Genomic DNA, 18,434 nt, shown 5'->3' on the forward strand with positions numbered 1-18,434 from the left:
ACCATCCATTACCAATACTTTTCCATCCTAAACAGTAACTTGAAGCATTAGCTCCCCATTCCGCCTCACCCTTGCTTTTGGTAACCTCTATTCTACTTTCTTTGAATTTGCATATTCTAGTTACTACTTTTAAGTGAAATCATAGAGTATCTGTCCTTTTCATCTGGCCTATTTCACTCATCATGGTGTCTTCAAGGTTCATGCATGTTGTAGCATGCATCAGTTTCAGGCCTTTTTATGGCTGAATGATATTCCATTGTATATTTATACCACATTTTGTTTATTCATTTACCTGTTGTTGGACATTTGGGTTGTTTCCACCTTTTGTCTCTTGTGAGTAAAGCTGCTATAAACATTGCTGTACAAAAATTAGTTCGAGTCCCTGCTTTCAGTTCTTCTGGATATAGACCTATAAGTGGGATTGCTGGGTGGGTGATATGGTAATTCTTTGAGGAATTGCCAAACTTTTCCACAGCGGTTGTACCAGCATTCCCACCAATAATGCATGAGGGTTCCTGTTTCTCTGCATCCTTGCCAGTACTTAACTTCCTGTTATTTAATAGTAGCCATTCTAGTGGTTGTTAAGTGGTATCTTATTGTGGTTTTGATTTCCATTTCCCTAAAGTTTGCACCTTTTTTGACCTTAATTTAGTTCTTTGTTTTACAATATGACAAAATCCTAGTAATTATCGATGAAATGGGAACGGAGATCTTTTTTCTCTGTCATGTTGTTCTCTTTGTTGTGTAGTTCCGGGAGAATTTCTTGTTTGGTATTCAGTCATTAAATGTGATTTAGCTGGGTGTTGTGTGTGTGTGCATATGTGTGTGTTTCCACCCTAGCTGTTTGATAACTGCTGTTGTTTATTAATGTTGAGGATGTCTTTTCAAATTATCTATTTCCCTTGTTGAAATCTCCCAAAGAGATTTGTCTTTTACCAATTCATCCTGCCATATTTTGTCATGGATTGAGATTTGAATAGTGTTGAATAAAGTCTAGGCCTGCTTTGGAGTCAGGATTTGTAAGACCTCTATTTCACATGCAGTCCTCTTGTAGCCTTCCTCTTTTCAAAGAATTGGAGCTCATGCAGAGGGCTGGGTTAGAAAGCTGCTGTGCCTTTCACCGCACCAACTGTGGGAACCAGTTGGCCTTTTGGCTTTGAAGCCTGATTTATCGTGAATTCCCAGGCATTTTACACGTTTTTCATGGGAAGTGGTTCACTCTGCCTGTACTTGTCATGTGGATTGTTTTGGGATTGTTTTGTATTCATGTCCTGGGTGTTTGTGCTGTAGCGCCTGTCATTGCTGTTAAGTTCAACTTCATCAATAAAAAGAATGTCAATCAGATGAAAAAATGGCTGTGATTACGGTTTGTGGGATGGATTCTGATGCTCCATTTGTTATCTGTGTATGGAATTCTTTCTCATTCCCGTGGCTCTACATGTGGCTGGCTGACTGTGGTCAGGTAGAAGCCCTCAGAATTCCACAGTGACCTCACAGAGGAGCTGCCTTGGACTCAGAGACAGCTGCCAAGATGTCTCAGTTGAGAATGGAGTCGAAAACCGATAAGCTTATGTCACATTTTGCCAGCAAGATTAGCTGGGGAGATCAAGTTGAGTCAGGGTGAGCAGGGTTTCGGATTCGAGTCCTCAAAAGTTTGGCTGTTTCAGCCTTCAGATTCATTTGCCTGAGATGAAAGGCTGAATGGGAACCAGGCAGCACCTGTCCTCCATTTCCAGGAGAGCTTTAACTACATTTTGTCTTAAGGCATCTGCCCCTACAAATTTTTACAAACCAAATTATTTAATAGGCTATTTGTTTCCTTCCCATTCTTAGCGTGCTCTCCTAGCAGCTGTTCCCAGCTCTTTGTTTCCAGGCTCATTGGTCCCTTCCCCACCTTTCTCTGGACTGGTAAACTTGAGGGAGTGGATTGAGGCCAGTGAGTGTGACTTCCTCTCATCCTACCTGTTCTATAATTCTAAATAGAAATTTAATTCTACATCTAATTCTTCTCTTCTTTCTCTCCAATATTAGAAAATGCTACTTTTCTCTGATTTTTGACTTTTGCTCTTGCCTGTTTCTTTTGAGTGGTCTCTTGCTTTCAGCCAGTATCTTTTTCCATTGGTTGCTTTGCCTTAGTGCGTGAACATACATAGAACAGCTTGCTCTCTAGAACTGCATGCTCTTTCCTGGTTAAAGATGCATTTCTCTCATAAAAGTTTTAATTTTGAAATGATTCATAGTATATGGAATAACTAAGAATAGTAAAAAGAACTTCCCAGTGCTCTGATTGACCAGTTTGAACATTTTGCCACATTTGCTTTATCATTCTCAATATGCACATGTTGTATTTGTTGAACCATTCGAGAGTAAATTACAGGCATTATACTTTATCCCTAAATACTTCAGTGTGTAATTCTTAAGAACAAGAACATTCTCTTTTTTAACTGCAGTAAAATTGTTAAAGGCAGGAAAAATAACATTAATACAATGTTATGTAATGATCTGTAGTTCATATTCACATTTCACCAATTTTCCCAATAATGCTCTTATAGCAATTTTTTTTCCCCAGTGTGGGGCCCAGTTCCGAATTACTCGTTGCCATTAGTTGTTAGGTCTCTTTAGTCTCCCTTAGTGTGGAACAGTTCCTTAGCCTTTCTTTGTTTTTCATGGTGTTGACATTTTAAAAGGAAAGCCCAGTCATCATGATTAGATTCAGGTTATGCACTTTTGGCATACTGAAGTAGTGTGTCCTGAGTGTTTCGCATCAGGAGGCACACAATGTCATTTTGTTCCATTATTGGTGATGTTAACTATAATCAATGATGACTTTAAAGCAAAACAAATTCTATTTGTTTTCTTTAGATATACTCATGCCTACCTGCTTTATGTAAATGTGATCACACATCTCTATTAGTGCAGATTATTTTCTTTTTTTTTTTTTCTTGGCCCACCTTTTTTGTGACACTGGTCTCCCAGTTTCTCATTTCAACACCCTAATATGTGTCCTGTATTTTTCTCTTTACTCATAATTTTGTATATACTGACAGTACCTCCCTTAGACCCAGACAGGAAGGGGTTCCTGCCTCGGGCCCTGAGCTTTAGAAGGTCCTGTTCTATCAGTCTTCTGTGTCCTTCTCTGGGGTGAGGAGTCTAAGGGACTAAGAGGGCATGGTCACTCAGCCAACCTTCCCACATGTCCTGAGAACTCAGGGCCTTCTAATTGCCTGCCATACTTGCCTTGAACCTGATTCCATTGTCTATAGGCCTGTTGCCCAGTCCATCATTTTTGAAGGTAGTCTTACCTAGGCCTGAGGGCCAAGGAGCAATGGAAGTGTGACTTGGATTTGTGAGCTGGAGCATCCATACACATGCCACAGACCCTTGAACAGGACAGAGGGGGTCGAGGGAGGCTGGTTCTCACTGCTAAATTCTGGCACTGAACTCTGAGGAGTCCAAGAATTCTAAATTTGAACCTGGCCTTCCAAGTATATTTTTCAAAGTAGAGTATAGAATAGATCTTCTTTAACAGTATATTAACTTGATTTATGAACATTAAAATAACTAGATGTGGTTGTGTAGACCTGTATTTGTACCTTTGCCCTAGGCCTCACATGTGAGGGATTGTCCTGTTTATCAGTGTATTTGTGTGTGTGCACATACATACTTAACGAAAATTAACATCATCCTGTACACCTTTTTCTGCATCTTGCTTTTCTTATTAGCGCCTCATGGAAATCTTTCCCAGTTATCTGCTGAAGCTGAAATTTGTCCTTTTGAGTGCTTGGGCAATTCTGAGCATAGATGTACCAATTTATTCATCCATTCCTCTGCTGAGGGCCATTCACTTTATTTATTTTACAATTTTGCAGCAACCACTCTGGTACAGTGGTTTTTCATGGATGGGTAATATAAACTTGGTATCTACTACCCTGTCTTCTCCACTGAAATGAATTTTAAAGATTGCCATGCATCTTTTTTGAACTAAAAAAAAAAAATCAAACATTAGAGAAATGCCTGATTTAGACTATAAATATCCTTTATATTTTCACCTGCCAGAGATAACTGCCATTAAATTTGGAGTATGTTTTTCCAGGCTCTTTTTCTGTGTGTCAACATGTACATGCATGCATTTTTTCTTAACAAATGGAGTTATATTATAAATATACTTCTGCAGCTTTTTTCACCAGTCATCTCTTCATTGCCATATTCAGGGGCCTTTTCTTTCTCTTATCATCTTGGCCCACTCAAACATCCTATCCTCCTAGCTGTCTGACCCATCCTGTCTTGTGTGTTTCTTCCTCTGTTTCTTTCCTCTCAATATTGCCATTCCAGATTTCAGTCCCCATATTTCCAGCTATTCATTTTTCTAAGTTCTAATTGGATAGCCCAGTATTACATGCATTAAACCATGTTGCCGCCTTACTCCTGTTTCTGGAAATGGTACTGGCATTTCCTTCTGTTACCCTGGTACTTGGTTTCCAAATCAAAGTTTCCCTCAGCTCTTCTCTCTTCTTTGGTCTTGACATCTGAGCTGCGGTCATGACACTGTTAGTTGCCTTAGCCAGTCTTCAATCTTCCTCCTTTTCTCTTCCTTCGTATTATTTATGTTGATGAATTTTCATGATTGTCCTTCATCCTTTCAGATTCCTTGGCCAGGTATCTAAGACTATATTCTGTTCCCATTTTTTTTCTTTTCAACCTTTCTTGCTGTTTCTTTCTAGGGATCCTCTGGTCAAGCTAAGCTGGTGCATTCAGTCTGTCCCCTGAAGCATGACTTGGGCTTGACTATTTCCTTGCCATTCCCCTGCCATTCTAGAGTGCTCTCTCAACTCTTGCCTTGTGGGACCTATTGGTGAGGTGGATTGGTGCTCTCCAAGTCCTAACAAAATGCCGTCTGCCCTCCTATGTAGGTGCTGCAGACTCAGTAGAAATATGCCCTTTACGTTCTCAGAGCAGTACTCGGTGGAATGTACCACTCCCACACACTTGCACCTAATTTGTATGCTACAGTGAAGAGAGTTCTGTCAACTCTCCAGAAGTCCTGTCTCCAGGGGCATTGGAGGGGAGGGAGGGATGCAGTGATAAGTCAGGGACCCATTCTGCTCCCACCTCTGGTGCATGTCTTTGACACTATGGGCATGTGCCTGCCCCCTGTCCTCATTTTCCTCATCTGTGAAATGTAGGTTGACCATATGCCCTCCTATGTCCCTTCTAATTCTGTAAAATGTATATGACCCCCTCTAGGAAGCCTTTGGCATTGAGTCAGGAGTAAAGTAACTTGAGAAGCCTTCAATTTGAGAAGGTGTCAGTAGGAAGGAAGGATTAGGTGTAAGCCATCAGGGGAGGGAAGGATTAGTTGTAAGCTTGAGATAAGTGCCCTGCTGGAGAAGCCACTAGGGAAAAAAAATCCTCACCAATGCATGCTGGGAGTGTCTGTGGGCAAGAAGCAGCCACCCCCACCCCTTGACTCTGACTTCTTTTCCCCCTTCTGTGAACTTGGTTTGATGAGCCTCACATATGGTCCTTAGAAAAATTGGCTTTAAAACGACTGTAATTCCCTATTCTAGGTCAAAAGTGTCTTCTGAGATCTTAAGAGAGAGCTCACATTCTCAAAAGGTAAGAAAATCATTACAGTTAATAAAGAGAGGTGGCATCATAGAGCCACTAAAAACATCATTCATCAATGTAGAAGCCTGTCGGTCTCTGCACTAAGGCCAGGAAGGTAACTAAAGTGTGTGCTACAGCAGTCTGGATTTTCCTTTTAAAGCACTGCATGGCCAAAGCAACAAAACTGAGGCCCCCAGTTTGCATTCTCTGCATGGACTATACTTAATTTTGTCCAGCAGAGTTGTAATAATGGTGGAATGCACCTTATGAATTATATCAAGCCCAACAGATTAATATAAATAAAATTGAGATAAATTACACCCTTGCCTTCAAAGAACAAAGTAATCGAAGAGGAAATGGATAATAATAAGAGCTGACATTTCTTGTGTAAGTGCAGTTTGCTAGGGCTGAGTTTATTCGGGTCTCATTTAGGTCGCACCATAAACCTGCGGGATAAGTACTGTGGTTCTCTATTTTGTAGATGAGGAAACTGGCTCAGAGAAGTGGTGTAATGTGCCAAGGTAAAATAGATTGTAAGCGGGGGAACCAGGCAGAATTCTCACCCAGAGCTCCGGGACTCCACAGCCATGTGCTTTCCCTCACACCTTGTTTTCTACATATATAGACACATACGCACAATTATCATGCCATGCAATGGCAGTTACAAACAAAGAGCACAGCAGGGGCATTGATAACTCACCTGAAAGTTGTGGAAAAGCTCCTTGGATGAGGTGCTATTCAAACTGAACTTTGAAGAATGGGTGAGAATTCATTTCTGGAGAAGATGGGCTATATCATGTATAGGAGACATTGAGTAAAAGTGGAATGCAAATGTGCTTGCTGAGTTTGGGGTAGTGGAGAGCAGTTAGTGTGCTTGGGATATGGTGTGTGCACTGAAACTAGAAAGTTAGGTCAGGACTAGAAGGAGAAGGGCTTTAAATGCTATTCTCAAGAGCTAAGAGTGGGGCAAATAGTCAGATATGCTTTCTAGAAAGATAACTGGTACCAGTGTTGGGAGAGGGATTGGAAGGGAAGGCCAGTATCTAGTCTCAAGTTAGAGAAGGGAGATCATTGTACTTAGCTCAGCAAAAGTCCAGGGTTCAAGCTGGGACTGTGCTATGGGAGAGGGGGGTTTAGATGTAGGAGATGGATTATCCTAAGAATCAATAGCACTCTTAATGGATGGGAAGAAGAGGGAAGAGCCAAAGATATTGCTGAGATTTCTTGTTTTGAGGCCCAGGAAGATGGTGAGAGCATTAACTAGCTCATCTGTTGGGCTCCACAAAGGTAGGGACTCTCCGTTTTATTCACTGTTGTATCCATAGTGCCTGGCACTCAGTATATATTCAGTGTGGACATTGAATTAATGAATGAAAGTCCCCAGTGGAGGAGCATTTATGCTCTTTTGGTGGGATCAGGGTGGGGAGAGTGAGCAATTCCACCCATATCTTGTCTTCTGGTTGTTTGAGCTGAAGTCTTCATGACTGCTCAAAGCCCAAAGAACTGTGTCTGAAAGCAATGCTGCCTGTTTGCCACTCAACAGAGCACTTGGTCATCTAATAATTCACATTTAGAATCTGAGAGAAGGCAGCCATTGATAACCAGAGACTTTGGTAACCTGAAGCATTGCGCTGAGTGTCAAAGTGAGTAAGGTCTGAAGAGAGGAAGCACTGTTGGGTGCTGGATGGTTGAAAAAAGCTGCTTGGGGGACCTGGGAAGGATGAGTAGAAGTAGGAAGCTGAGGAGAGCTGCTGATGGTGGTGTCAGCATGAACTTTGGTGTGTGTATATGGGGAGGCAGCTGATCTGACACAATTGGGTTATCTGGGCTGGTTCAAACCAGATCAGATTGGCTGGGTAAGATGGGTCTAGGTTCCTTGGGGTCTTGAATTCTGACCATTAAAAGATTTGAAACAATAGTCACTGACTTGAAGCACCTTTCATGTTTAATATAGGACCCTGTGTCCTCTAAGCTCTTAGAGCCTCAGTCGTGGCGTCTGTAAAAGGAAAACAATGATTAACTCCCCAAAGTGAGGGAAGTAGTCTAGATTTTTCTTGATCTTAAGTCTGCAAGTGGTTATGAATTATTTTAGTTAACACTATAAGACTGCATATACTGTCCTCCAAAGAGTCTTTAAGTAAGATGTTCTTTAGAATGTTCAGTTCAGGAAATTAACCCTCTCAGTCTGGTTCTTGTAGTCATCTTTGTTCCAGCCATTCAGCCCATCTGGACTCCAGAAGAGCTCTCCGGCACCATCCATCGCCCTTAGCCACACGACTGACTTCGAACAAGAGTCTGAGCTCTTTACTGAGCTACCACTGGCGAAGATGGAGAAAATGTTTGAGGAGGGAGTTGGCTTAACTAGAGGTAAAGCTGCTTTGTAAGCTCAGTCTCTATAATTTCTGTACAAATTGGGAGCCAGCACCTGGGGTGTGTGGAGGATTCAGATTGACAAGTGTTTTTACATCCAATGTCCTCCTCTAAAACTTTTTATCATTATATAAACATTATAAGTTTATTGGAAATTACTTGGTTTTTAGAAAAAAGTAAAAAATAATCCTAAACCAAATACCCAAGTGTAACAACTGTTAGCATTTTGTTATGTTTTCCTCCACATATTTTTTTATGTATGGTTTATTATCCGTTACTTTGTAACAATACTCCCACAAACTTAATAACTTAATATTAAACATGTTTATTATTTCACAGTTTTTGTGGGCCAGAAGTCTGGGCATGGTTTATTTAGCTGGGTCCTCTGCTTAGGGTCTCACAGGGCTGTGATCAAGGTATCGGCTGGGTTTGTGGTATCATCCGAGACTTGACTGGGGAAGGACCCACTTCCAAGCCCACTCAGGGTGTTGGCACAATTCACCTCCTTGCAGCTGAAGGGCCGAGGGCTTCGGTTTCTTCATGGCTGTTGGCTGGAGGTCATCCTTAGCTCCTAGAGGCGGCCCGCAGTTCCTTGCCATGTGGCAGGGGAGAGAGAAACTCCAGCAAGAAGGGTGCTACAATCTTATGTGACAATTATGTAATCTTGTACACAGAGTCACGAACGTCCTATTCATATTCTTTTGGTTAGAAACAAATGACAGGTTCTGTTACACTTAAAGGGAGGGGATCACTTAAGTGTGTGAGTACCAGTGAACATTACAGGGGCCATTTTAAGCGTCTCTTCATCCTAGATGGCTGTGTGTGTTCTCATGTATCTGTAATTAAACTATATACATAATTTCAGAGCCTTATTTTTCATTTAATACGTGTCATAGGGGCTTTTCCATCTTGCTATGTGTTCTTCCAAACCACCATTACTAATGGATGCAAGTGTTTCTCTAGTTTACTCAGCCTTTCCTTTATTTTTGGACAATTTGGTTTTATTGAGTTGAAATAACATTGTGAAGAACATTCTTTGTGTGTCTAACTTTTTTTCTCTTTAGAGGTAGATTTTTTTTGTCTTGGAATGAAACTCCTAAAAGTCAAATAATAGGAATACTTAAAGGCATTTCTGTTCATATTCACTAGACTCTGCGCGCCAGAACCGGAGTCATGTGTACTTGCTCCATCAATTTCTTTTGAGTTTTGCAACCACACCATGATGTAGGCAGGAAAGGATAACAAACCCAAATTTACAAATGAGAAAAATGAGGCCTAGGAGGGATGATTTGTGTCTGACCTGAAGAAGCCTTGGCTCCTAGTTGGAGTTCCGTAGTGATAGTGTTTGGTGGCCAGGAGTTGCCACTACTGTAACTTGGAGGACCTTCATGTTTGTAGGCAAAGGAACAGTACTGAATTTGGTTATGCTGTTTGTGTTCATTTTGAATAGGTAATATATTCATAGTTCAAAATTCAAAAGGTACCTTTCTTGTGACATCTTTTTTGGTACAAAATATGAGAAAATGTCCACCCCACACCTGTTCGTGCTACCTGCTTCAGGCAGGTGTGTGTTCAGTTCCTGTGACCTTTAAAGGTGTATAGTGTGTATAGTCACTTCCCCCTCTTGTTTATATGCAGTGGCAGCCTACTGTTTACCTTGATCTATCTGTGAGTTAAAATTTTTAACAAGTCCCCCCCCACCTTGTTTTTTACTTAACGTCTTTTCATGTAGCACTGTAAAAAGAGCTTCTTCATTTTAAAAAACTTGGCCATGTTTTAAATGGAGGAAAGGAAAATTTACCTTCAGTTGATGTAGGCTAAGGGAAATAGGATTTCCTTTTTCAAAAGTCTTTAAAGAGGTGGATTATGGCTCAATTTCATTTCTCAGCGCTCATGGGAGATACCAGCATTCTCTTCTGTGTTCCTCAAGCTCACTTGTCTGGGCCTCAGTGTTTTTGTCTTTGAGGAAGCTCAGTGATTCTTTTTTTTTTTCCCCCAATTCAGTTTTATTGAGATATATTCACATACCCTATAGTCATCCACAGTGTACAATCAGTTGTTCACAGTACCTTCATAGTTGTGCATTATCACCAAAATCAACTTTTAAACATTTTTATTACTCAAAAAATAAATTAGAATAAAAATACAAGTAAAGAAGAACACCCACAATGTCCCCCTATTATTAATTTAATTTTTGTCTTCATTTTTCTATTCATCTGTCCATATGCTGGATAGACAGAGTGTGAGCCACAAGGTTTTCACAGTCACAGAATCACACCATGTAAGCTACATAGTTATACATTCATCTTCGAGAGTCAAGGCTGCTGGGTTGCAGTTCAACAGTTTCAGATATTTCCTTCTAGCTATTCCAATACACTAAAAACTAAAAAGGGATCTCTATATAGCACATAAGAATAACCTCTGGAATGACCTCTCGACTCCATTTGAAATCTCTCAGCCACTGAAACTTTATTTTGTTTCATTTCTCTTCCCCTTTTGGTCAAGAAGATTTTCTCAATCCCATGATGCCAGGTCCAGGCTCATCCCTGGGAGTCACGTGTTCCAGTTTGCTAACACTGCCATTATGCAAAATACCAGAAATGGATTGGCTTGTATAAAGGGAGTTTGGTTACAAAGTTACAGTCCTAAAGCCATAAAAGTGTCCAAACTAAGGCATCAACATTAGGGTGCCTTCAATGAATAATAGCCGATGGTGTCTGGAAAACCTCTGTTAGCTGGGAAGGCACAGTCATGTGGCTGGTGTCTGCTTTGGGGTTCTGGTTTCAAAATTACTTTCTCCCAGGGTGTTTCTCTCTAAGCGTCTGGGGGTGTTCTCTTAGTTTCTCCCAGGCAAACTCTGGGCTAGCAAAAGTCTACTTTCAATAGCCATCTCCAAAATGTCTCTCTCAGCTGCAGCATGAGCTCCTTCTCTCTGAGCTTTTATAAGGCTCCAGTAAACTAATCAAGACCCACACTGAATGGGCAGGGCCACACCTCCATGGAAATAATCTAATCAAAGGTATTATCCACACTTGGGTGAGTCCCATCTCCATGGAAACACTTAATCAAAGTGTTCCACCCAACAAGATTGGATTAAAAAATCATGGCTTTCTGGGGGACATAATATATCCAAATCGGCACAGTCATGTCCCATGTTGCCAAGGAGATTTACACCCCTGGGAGTCATGTCATATTTAGGGGGAGGGCAGTGAGTTTACCTGCAGAGTGGGCTTAGAGAGAGAGAGGCCACATCTGAGCAATCAAAGAGATTCTTTGGGGGAGACTTCTAGGTACAATCGTAAGTAGGCCTAGCCTCTCTATTGCAGTAACAAGCTTCATAAGGGCAAGACCCAAGATCAAGGACTTGGCCTTCTAAATTGGTAGTCCCCAATGTTTGTGAAAATATCAGTAATTCCCCAGGTGGGGAAGTTTAATATTTTAATATCTGCATTTTATCCCAGTCCCTCAAGTGGGCTTTGCAAATATATTTTTATTCTCTGCCCAAATTACTTTGGGATGTTTGGGGATTTCACACTAACCTGTACAAACCAACCGGATCTCATTCCCCATTCAAAGTTCCATGTAATTAGGGTGTTAGAATAAACTGACTGTGCAAGTTAAATTATTTAGTGTGCTACAGAATACAGATTCTGCACCAAAAAAAACATTTCTTCCTTTGGTCTCACACAGAAATTGAAGTTTTAAAACACAGTCAATATCAACCTTTACCTTTTAGTCTGATTTGCCTTAGTCCTAACTAGATAGCTTAGTGGTTTTTAAAGAGGAGTATGTATCAGTCTCCCAGGGAGGTTTTGAAAGCACACATGCCTGACGCCTCTGAGGTGTTCACAGTCTTGTCAGCTGGTCATGGGGTGCTTGTGTGGAAAACCATTGGCTGAGGTGCTTCTATCTCCGCCTTGGAGAAAGGTGGTGCAGATCAGTGCCACGCATGCCCAGTGGGTTCTACCACCCTCACCAGTAGACATTTTACCAAGCAATACCAAGTGTGGTAAAGATAAGCATCAGTTTACTCAGTCCTCATGAAAGCCCCATAAAGCCAGCAGTGGTGTGCTGATGGTACATGTGAGGAGCCTGGGGCCCGTAACGGGGACTTGCCTGTGCTCAAACATAGATTAACAACAGGCAGGCCCAAACAGGATCACCCCCTGGGTCTTCTGACTCCAAAGCTTTTACTTTCTTGGGCATCCCCCACCGCAGGCAGCAAAATGAATGATGGAAGGCCCTCCCTTCACACACTCACTCTCTCCCTGGAGAGCCAGGTGTGGGAAAACGTAGTGGTGAGCATCTGTGACTCTCTAGGAAGGATGAGACTAATGTGTTGGGGGAGCAGAGGGGAGGCTAGGAAACAACATTTTCCCCCTTCTATATCTTTAATATAGCATTTAATTAAAATTACTTATAAATATATAAAAATAATATATTAAAATATAAAGAAATTCCACCTCTTGACATTAAAGAAAGAAACATGATAGTTGTTTGTAAGTTAGAAAATTCAGAGAGCACAAGAGGTGTAGAATGTAAAGGGAAAACCTCCTCCCCTCTCCTTTCCCCCATTCCCCGTCTAACAACTCCTATTGTCAGAGGCAATAACATTTGCCCTGTATCCTAAAGGATAGGTAGAAGTTTCCCAGCAGGTGAGGGAGGAAGGCAGTTCCAGGCAGGGGAGTGGCATCCCTCTCACACTGCAGAGGAGCTGCAGTGTGAGAGGGAGCAGTGGGTGTCCTGAGGTGGCAAGGCTGGGAGTGAGGCGGTGGGGCCAGGTCAGGAGGGGCCTCCACGAGGGTTTGAACGCCTTGCAGTGGGGCTGTCAGGCCCACTAGAACTGTTTGAGAAAGATGAGTTTAGTGCTGGTCAGGTCAGGCAGGGCAGGGGAGGCTGGTGGATTGGCTGAAGGACTCTTGTCCAGGCTTGTGATGCGATGACCCGACATAAAGTAATTGTAATTATAATGCGGGAGAGGGGGCGAGGCTTTTTTTTTAATGAAAAATTTTTGTTTGCTTCTCTACCTACCTTCGTTCTAACTTTCTTCCCCAGAAACATCCACTATTTTTATTTTCAGACCCTTTTCTTAAACATTTACATTCACAAACACACTCATTGCTTTTTACAAAAATGGAATTATAGTGTATATATATATGGCTGCAGTTTCCAATTTGCACTTAATAATAAAACTGAGAGTTTCTTCCATGTTAGCACATCTAGGTCTGTCCTCCATTTGTCCACTTTTAAACTGCTGTACAATATTCCACAGTATGAATATGTCGTAATTTATTTAATCATTCCTCAACGATGGACATATTAGAAGACTCTGCATTTGCTTTTTTCTTTTAAGATTACATTTCAACTCTATGTATGTCTTCTCTACATGTATGGGTTTTTGTGTAGGCTTTGTATCTAGATATGAAATTGTTGCCTGACAGGGAAGGGCTTTTGGGAGCCTGACTCCAGAGTCAGGCTGCTTCGTTGTAGTTCCCAGCTGTGCCACTGTGCACCCCTGGGCAAGTTGCTGAGCCTTTCAGTGCCTTTGTGTCCCCATCTATAAAAGGGGAGAATTAAAATATCTAGTTATAGAATATAGAATACTTCTGAGGATTTAGGAGGGGTGGATATTGAAAATATCCTTCAAGTTTTTAGCCAGGGTGACTGGGTAGAGGTGATGCCATTAGCAGAGATAGTGAATCCAGAAAAGGGGGGCAAGTTTTGGGATAAAGATAATAAATTGGATTTTAGACATGCTGAGTTGGAGGGGCCAGTGGAACAGTTGATATAGAATCTGGTACCTGGGAGAGAACTTCTCTCCTGAGATGTAAAGCCAGGTGAATAGACACAATCATTCAGTATCAAAGCAGAAGGGAAAGAGCCAATGATGAGAAGACCCAAGACAGATGCAAAATGTAAGGGCGGGGCAGCAAAGCTGAGTTAGGGAAGGAGACTGAGCCTCTCAGAGAGGCTGGAGCTGAAGCTGCCAAGGGTGGCATCCAAAAAAAAGCTAAGGAAGGGGGAGTGGCCAGTAGTGTCAACTGCTCAGAGTGAGGAGACCCCATAAGATAAGGCAGGAAAAGCACCATCAGATGTGGTTCGGAGGTTACCGATGGTTTCAGTAGAGTGGTGTGGCAGAAATCAGGGAGTGGTGGGTGGAAGAGAGGTGATGGAGGGTGGGAATGTTCCTGTTTCTGGCTCTTTTAGTGCAGGAGGAAACAGAGTGGGTGGTGGAAGGGAAGAAGCTAGTAGAGAGATGGAGGCTGAAGATACAGAGGATGGGGCAGAGTGAACCCTGGCTGGGGAGGGAAAGGTTGGCTGTAATGAGAACCTCCTCGTCTTCAGAGGTTTAGGTAAGCTTGATGGAGCCAGGAAAGGAAGTAAGAGAGTTCATACCCAATAGAATTAGGAAAAAATATATATGTATTTTTAAATCAAGGCATGATATACATACAGCAAAATGGACAGAATTTAAGGGTATAGCTCAATGAATTTTTCATATATAAACATTCATGTAACTACCGTCTAGATCAAGATATAAAACATTTCTAGTCCCCTCGTGCTCATTCCTAGTAGTAATCCCTTCCCCAGGGAAGTGATATTTTCACATTTGCAGTTTTCAAGTTACTAATTAATCATTTGGCTGGAGAAGAGTGAACTCTTCCTTTTAGAGGTGATGAGCAGGGAAACTGGCTGGCCTCCACAGAGTGCATATCCTTTCCCAAATACCTTTGTCTATTCTCTTGTTAGTCTCAAAAAACTTTTTTTAGTAAAGTGTTTATAAAAAGTATATTAAAATAACATGGCAGTGAACAATACATGCAGTTTCTTCAGCATCTATGAAAGGACTCCATATTCCTACACCGCATGTAAGAGGAGGTTCTTCTTTAAAGGCTGTACTGAGGCAGTTTTACTCCCAGTGCTCTCCAAAGCGAAGCCTCTAGAGCTCATGACTCATCTGATGATGTCTGCTAGGGCTTCTGGCCCATCTTATATGTGGAAGGACCGTTAAGTTCTGCTCAAAATGCATTAGCCTCTTGCCTATAATTTCAGATAAGCAAGATGGATTCTTCTTTATGCAAGGTATGTTTGTTTAGGCTTTCATTTGTTCCTTAATCCAGCAATAAATAGTAATAATGACTGCCGGAGCACTGTGCTGGGTGTTTTATGAAGAGCATGGACTCTGGAGCTGGATTGCTTGGGGTAGCATGGAGGATCTTCACTTACTGCTGTGTGACCTTGGGCAAATGACCTGGTCCTTTCTCATCAGGTGATTAATATGCATAAAGCCCAGAGAGCAGGGCCTGGCCTGCATTGTCTTCGCCATGACATCCTACTGCCCATAGGAACATTCAGGGGACTCAGCAATGGACGAAACACATTCATCCCTGCCCTCTCAGAGCTCACATTCTAGAATGGAGACAGAAGAGGGGCAGATCATTAAATCATGTGTGTCAGGCAATGAGGAATGTCAGGAAGGACAACAGAGTGGGACAGTGGGAGCACGTGGCCTCTTTATCCTTATGGAGGGCAGGGCCATGCAGACCGTGCGGAGAGCTGGAGGGGGGGGTGTATGCTTGGTGCTTTGAGAAACAATGAGGGAACCACTATGGTTGGAGCACTGAAAGAAGGGGATGGTTGTGGGCAGTGAGGTCTGAAAGGACCACATAATGCCCAGCCTTCAGGCCACCGTGAGGACTGCAAACATTTGGAGGGGAATTTAGAAGTGCTTTTAAAACACTGTACTTGTAAAAAAAATTTAGACGGGTTGTAGACCCATTTACAGGCAGACTCCCTTGGAGTCACAAAACCTAGCATGGGAAGAGTGTTTTATCCTTTCCCTCTCCGCTTCTCCCCTTCTCCCCATTCCCTCCAGCCAAAGTTTGTATCTGAATAATTGTCTTTAAAAGATGCACTTTATCTTGCCCTCTATATATTTGAGTTGATTAATGCTGCTTTGTTGTTATTATTTACTTTTTTCTTTTCCTTTTCTTTGGAGAGTTTTTATCAGTTTCATTTCCTGGTCTGTCTTTGTTCAGAAATGGGATCTGATCTCTTTTGGTAGCCCCTCCTTCACTCGCTGCTCTGGGGGCCAACAGAGTGCTTCCGTGTGGAAGGGGTTCAGCCAGTATCTGTGGGATGATTGAATATTGAACCGATGAGATGCAGAAGATAGCCTAGTGATGATGGAAGTTTCTGGAATCAGGCCTAGGCTAGGGTAGATGGGGTGGATGTCAGAGCCATGAAGGAAGGATGGACAAGGCCAAGTGAATGACTGCATTTGAGACGCTAGGGAGCAGAGAGCCTTCTGAGGCTACACGTCTCTTGACTGGCCCCCATCTCTCTGCCTCTCCTGCAGTGGTCGCAGCTGACAAGCTTGGGGGAGGCGGCAAAGAGACTGCCTTAAACAGAGGGCACTGGGCAAACATGGTCCTCTGTGTGTCCCCTCTCAGTATCTAGACACCCAAGAACCCGGTGGGTGTTGATGGGGGTGAGGGCCTTATGATCAAGTGGACGATGTTCTTTCTTTTTTGAAGTCCTGGACATGGAGGTTTTCCTTAAGGCCATGAAGAAGATTATGAGCAATGTGCCAGATGAGATTCTAGAGGCAGTATTTCTGAAGGTGGACTCAGACTGTGATGGCTTCATCACCTGGGTGAGGAGGGTGCCCCTTCTGCCTCAGGAGGGAGGCTGGTGGGGGACTGGAAGGAGGCTGGTGGGGTACAGTCCTCGATGGATTGGTTGAGCAAATGGAGAGTTGAAGATGAGGAGGCAGTTGGTATATCAGAAAGCCTCCCCATGGATTCTGGTACAAGCTGGGACACTGACTGGGTAGAGGGAACCCTTGGTGTCTTTGAGGGGTTCTTCCTGAGACTTCTGTGAGCGGGGCTCATTGCAGCTCATTCCCCTCCTAGGATACAGGAAAGTTTATGATAAGTGTCAGTGACCCCTGCGTGAGACCTACTAAGGTGCAGCAGTGAGAAGCAAGGGCCCTCCTCACCTGCCATGGGACTCTCCTGCCCACCAGCCTCCCGTCTGGCTTTTGGGATTCAAGGTGGTGCCTTGACAGAAATAAAAATGGCCCTCTCCTGGCCCTTTATGGACACTGAGGAATAGATAAATCTGTGACTGTTAATCCAAGAACATTGGGGCTTTATAGCATAGTAATAATATTTTTGCAATTTTTTTTTATTCTGAATGTTCTACAATGAGCATATATAGCATTTAAGAATACAAAAAAGTAAAAAAATTGGTCTGACATATTGATGCAGTAATGATGACAGTGATAACTAGTATTTATGCCAGGCATTCTCCTAAACAGTTCATATATTATTTTACTTAAACCTCACAGGAATCGCATAGAGTAGATGCTATTAATTACCCCCATTTGATAGACTGGGAAACTGTGGCATGGAGAAGTTAAGAAACTTGCTCAAGGTTGCAGAGCTAGTGAGCAGCTGAGCCAGTGTTCAAACCCAGAGAATCTCAAGAGCCCATGCATCAAGTGCTGTATCTCCTGCCTCACCCTCCCCCAACTTGGTTTAGGAATGCATTTTGAAATTTGGATTTTTTTTTTTTTTTTGCTTTAAAAGATTTTCTGTTGACATTCTGAACTAAACATATTTCTAGTATTCTCTGCCCTCTACACAGTGATCCTTCTTAATCCAACTCCTTATTTCTTCTTAGAGCTTCATTTGGTGGCTTGCTGTGGCTTGGCCATGTTCTCGTGAGGCTGCTCAGCGGAGTATAGAGTTGCTCTAGTGGCCTTGGGTTATGGGTACCCCCTGCTGTTAACTGATACATGAAGTTGAGCAACTTATATGTACTTACGTGGGCCTCAGTCTTAATATCCATAAAACAGGTAAATACAGAGATTCAAAGGAGAGGCTGATGTGGACATGATCTGAAGATGTATGCAGCATTTATGAAATAAATCAAGGAGAGAAGCACTGTTGTGCTGTTTTCACAAATGCTTGAAAAAAGACCCTTCACATGCTTAAGATTCAAGAACTTTGTCACTTGGCTACTACTCTTGTCCAGCGCTTAGGAAATGGCTGGGGTGAGATGGGGGAAGGTACCGGAAATCAGGCTTGGGTTCCCAAAGCCAAATGCTGAAGCTGTTCTGCTAACTCTCTTCCTCCCCTCCCCTTTTCTTTCTGAGACAGCAGAAGTATGTGGATTACGTGATGTGCGAATTCCGGGGAAAGGAGCTGATGAGGAAGAGCCAGTACTGCCTGCGCTTCCACCTTCCCATGAGGATTGTCCCCCTGTAAGAATCCTCTTCCCTGGACCTTGAAGGGGATGTGGCTGAAAACTGTTGGTGCCAGCCTGTGGTGAGCACCGCTGGCTTGGTGCCTCCCAAGTGGCTGGTACTTTGCTCGGGGCTTGTTTCATCCTCACAGCTCTGCAGGTGTTCATGGAATTAAGGTAGATGATTTGTCCCCATTTCATAGATG

General features: G+C 42.6%; 1 protein-coding gene across 12 annotated transcripts in view; it reads left to right on the forward strand.

The window, feature by feature from the left end:
- Positions 1-5,092: 5,092 nt before the first annotated feature.
- The window catches only part of EFCAB8 (EF-hand calcium binding domain 8), a 110,641-nt gene continuing 97,299 nt past the window's right edge, over positions 5,093-18,434 (forward strand). For 4 of the 12 annotated variants that reach the window (XM_037811095.1, XM_037811094.1, XM_037811093.1 and 1 more), the window contains exons 1-4: positions 5,094-5,616; positions 7,806-7,974; positions 16,515-16,633; positions 18,144-18,247. In XM_037811095.1, coding sequence (XP_037667023.1) covers positions 5,518-5,616; positions 7,806-7,974; positions 16,515-16,633; positions 18,144-18,247 — 491 coding nt within the window. In that variant the 5' untranslated portion in view covers positions 5,094-5,517. Of the gene's footprint in view, positions 7,975-16,514; positions 16,634-17,569; positions 18,312-18,434 lie in introns of those variants that run through there. The other 8 variants (XM_037811099.1, XM_037811096.1, XM_037811098.1 and 5 more) reach the window with 8 other exon arrangements.

Source organism: Choloepus didactylus, chromosome 19 (assembly GCF_015220235.1).
Source record: "Choloepus didactylus isolate mChoDid1 chromosome 19, mChoDid1.pri, whole genome shotgun sequence".
NCBI classification, from domain to species: Eukaryota; Metazoa; Chordata; class Mammalia; order Pilosa; family Megalonychidae; genus Choloepus; species Choloepus didactylus.